The sequence below is a fragment of the Tupaia chinensis genome, unplaced genomic scaffold (assembly GCF_000334495.1).
Source record: "Tupaia chinensis unplaced genomic scaffold, TupChi_1.0 Scaffold149964_2, whole genome shotgun sequence".
Classification (NCBI taxonomy): domain Eukaryota; kingdom Metazoa; phylum Chordata; class Mammalia; order Scandentia; family Tupaiidae; genus Tupaia; species Tupaia belangeri.
This window is the reverse complement of record NW_006209806.1, coordinates 430,171-432,163: the sequence shown is the minus strand read 5'-3', so window position 1 is coordinate 432,163 and position 1,993 is coordinate 430,171. Positions and strand designations below refer to the sequence as shown.

At 70.8% G+C, this 1,993-nt stretch overlaps 1 protein-coding gene across 1 annotated transcript in view; it reads right to left on the bottom strand.

Moving 5' to 3' along the window:
- The window catches only part of SPPL2B (signal peptide peptidase like 2B), a gene marked incomplete in the record, with an annotated part of 10,843 nt that overhangs the window by 852 nt on the left and 7,998 nt on the right, over nucleotides 1-1,993 (bottom strand). Inside the window, 4 exon segments of the mRNA XM_027769620.1 lie at nucleotides 316-1,167; nucleotides 1,237-1,314; nucleotides 1,749-1,848; nucleotides 1,938-1,993. Of these exon segments, the coding sequence (XP_027625421.1) occupies nucleotides 986-1,167; nucleotides 1,237-1,314; nucleotides 1,749-1,848; nucleotides 1,938-1,993 (416 nt within the window).

The window sequence follows — 1,993 nt, the reverse complement described above, 5'->3', positions numbered from 1 at the left end:
AGCACCATGTTGGGGAGGGCCCGGCCCGCGTGGTGTCCCCACCGGGCGATGTCTGGCGACTGTCCCCCTCATGCAGGCGCCGGCCCCGCATCTCCAGGTGGTGCGCGCAGCTGCGAGCGTCCAGGGTCCCCTCACTGTCCCCTAGGCCGAGGCGTCTGGCGAGGCCTGGTCCCGGCCTGCTGGTTCGGGTTCAGGGGTGCTGGCGGCGGGGCTCCCTGGCTCTGGAGCAGAAGCCCCAGGCCTCGCTCCCTTGGGCACAGAGGGCTCCCCAGGCTGCTCTGCCGGGCTGGGGGGCCTGGCCAGCTCCTCACTGGCGCCCCGCTGGGCCGGGGGCGTGCCTGCTTCCTTCGGCGGCGGCTGCGGAGGCTGCGGGTCGCCGGCGGGAGTGGCCCACGGAGGCTGAGGTAGGTCTTTCTGCAAGGACAGGCCGCCGTCACACGGGGGCACTGCGGCACTGCAGCGGTGCCCGGACTATGGTCCCAGGGACTGCGTCCCAGAGGCAGCGCCTGCACCACCAGGAGGGCGCTGGCCAGGCACGTGGGGCCGCGAGGGAAACAGGCCTCCCGGAGTGGGAGTGGGAGCCAGAGGTCGTGGAAGCCCTTAAAGACTCACACTGTGGTCAGCACACTGTGGTCTCAGCCCCTAGAACGTTCTAGAATCGACCTGGCTCTACATGGAGAGGCTGCTGGGGGGCAGCAGGGATGGACACCTGCTCCTGGGAACGGAGAGGGTCCGGCTCAGAGGTCGGCCAGGACCACGCCCACACCAGGGTTCAAAGCCCGGGTCTGAGCATGCCAGCAGCCTCACAGCTGCGGGGTAAGGAGGGCCACTCGGAGGAGGCCTCGGGCGGGAGCTTCCTCTGTCCTGCTGGCAGGTGGAGGCGGATGCCGACGGGCTGAGCACTGATGTGCAGGGCATGACCGCGCCCGGCGTCCGCGCAGCCGAACTCCACTGGAACGCAAGGCCAGGGTTAGCGCCGGCAGACTCAGAGCAAACCGGTATTCACCGCAAAGCCGCTGCCCGTCCAGAAGGCGCCCAGCTCGCGCCGCCACAGGGCCACCGCGCAGCTTGTCACCAGCGTGCAGGGCACCAGGTAGAGCAGGGCGGGCTGGCCGCGCCGCATGAGGGCCAGGGCCACGAAGGTCACCAGGAGGCCGATGCCGTAGGCTGTGGGCACACAGGGTGGTGTCACTGCCGGCCCCCAGGCGCGGCCGGGGACAGAAGGCGTCTACCTACCGATGGTGCAGGCCACGAAGTAGACCCTGGACGACTGCACCTGGATGTCGAAGCGGTGGCAGTAGGCCACCAGCAGCCCTGGGAGGACGAGGACGAGGGTCAGCCGGGGCCACCGCACAGCGCCTGGCACCGGGGTGGGGGTGGGGGGCGAGCGCCGAAGCGTGCTGTCACGGTCGGGCTGGGTGGCTGTCACCGCCACTGCAGAAGGCACCGCTCAGCAGGGACGGACAGCGGTGCCACGGCTCTCGGTGGCGCACGGAGACAGAGCTGAGGGGACCACAGAACAGCGTGGCCCAGGAGGCCCCACCACAGGGACCTGGGGCAGCGAGGCCCTGGTGGCAGACGGCAAGCAGACCAGGACCGCGGGCGGTGCAAAGCTGCAGCCCCCAGGTGCCCCGAGCCCGGCCCACTGCGGTCCCCAACCCCACCCAGGCCTGCACCCCGTCACTCCCCGAGACACGCCTGGCTGCGGGGGCTCCCACGGGGCCAGCCTGCCCTGCCAGCCGCCATACCTGGCACCAAGATGTCCCCAAAGCCCAGGAGGGAGAAGGGCCGGTCACACAGCGCCAGTGGTGAGGAGTTCAGCCTGGGCACCTTCAGGACCATGGGCAGCTGCAGGGGAGCCGGGCACCTCTGAGCCTGCGCTGGAGCGCGAGTCCCACCCACCGTCCAGGGGCAGGGCCGTGCATTCGGGGCCCCACCTTCTCGTGGGTGGCCGAGTCCGAGGGCCCCGTGGCCACCTCCACCATGATGCTGT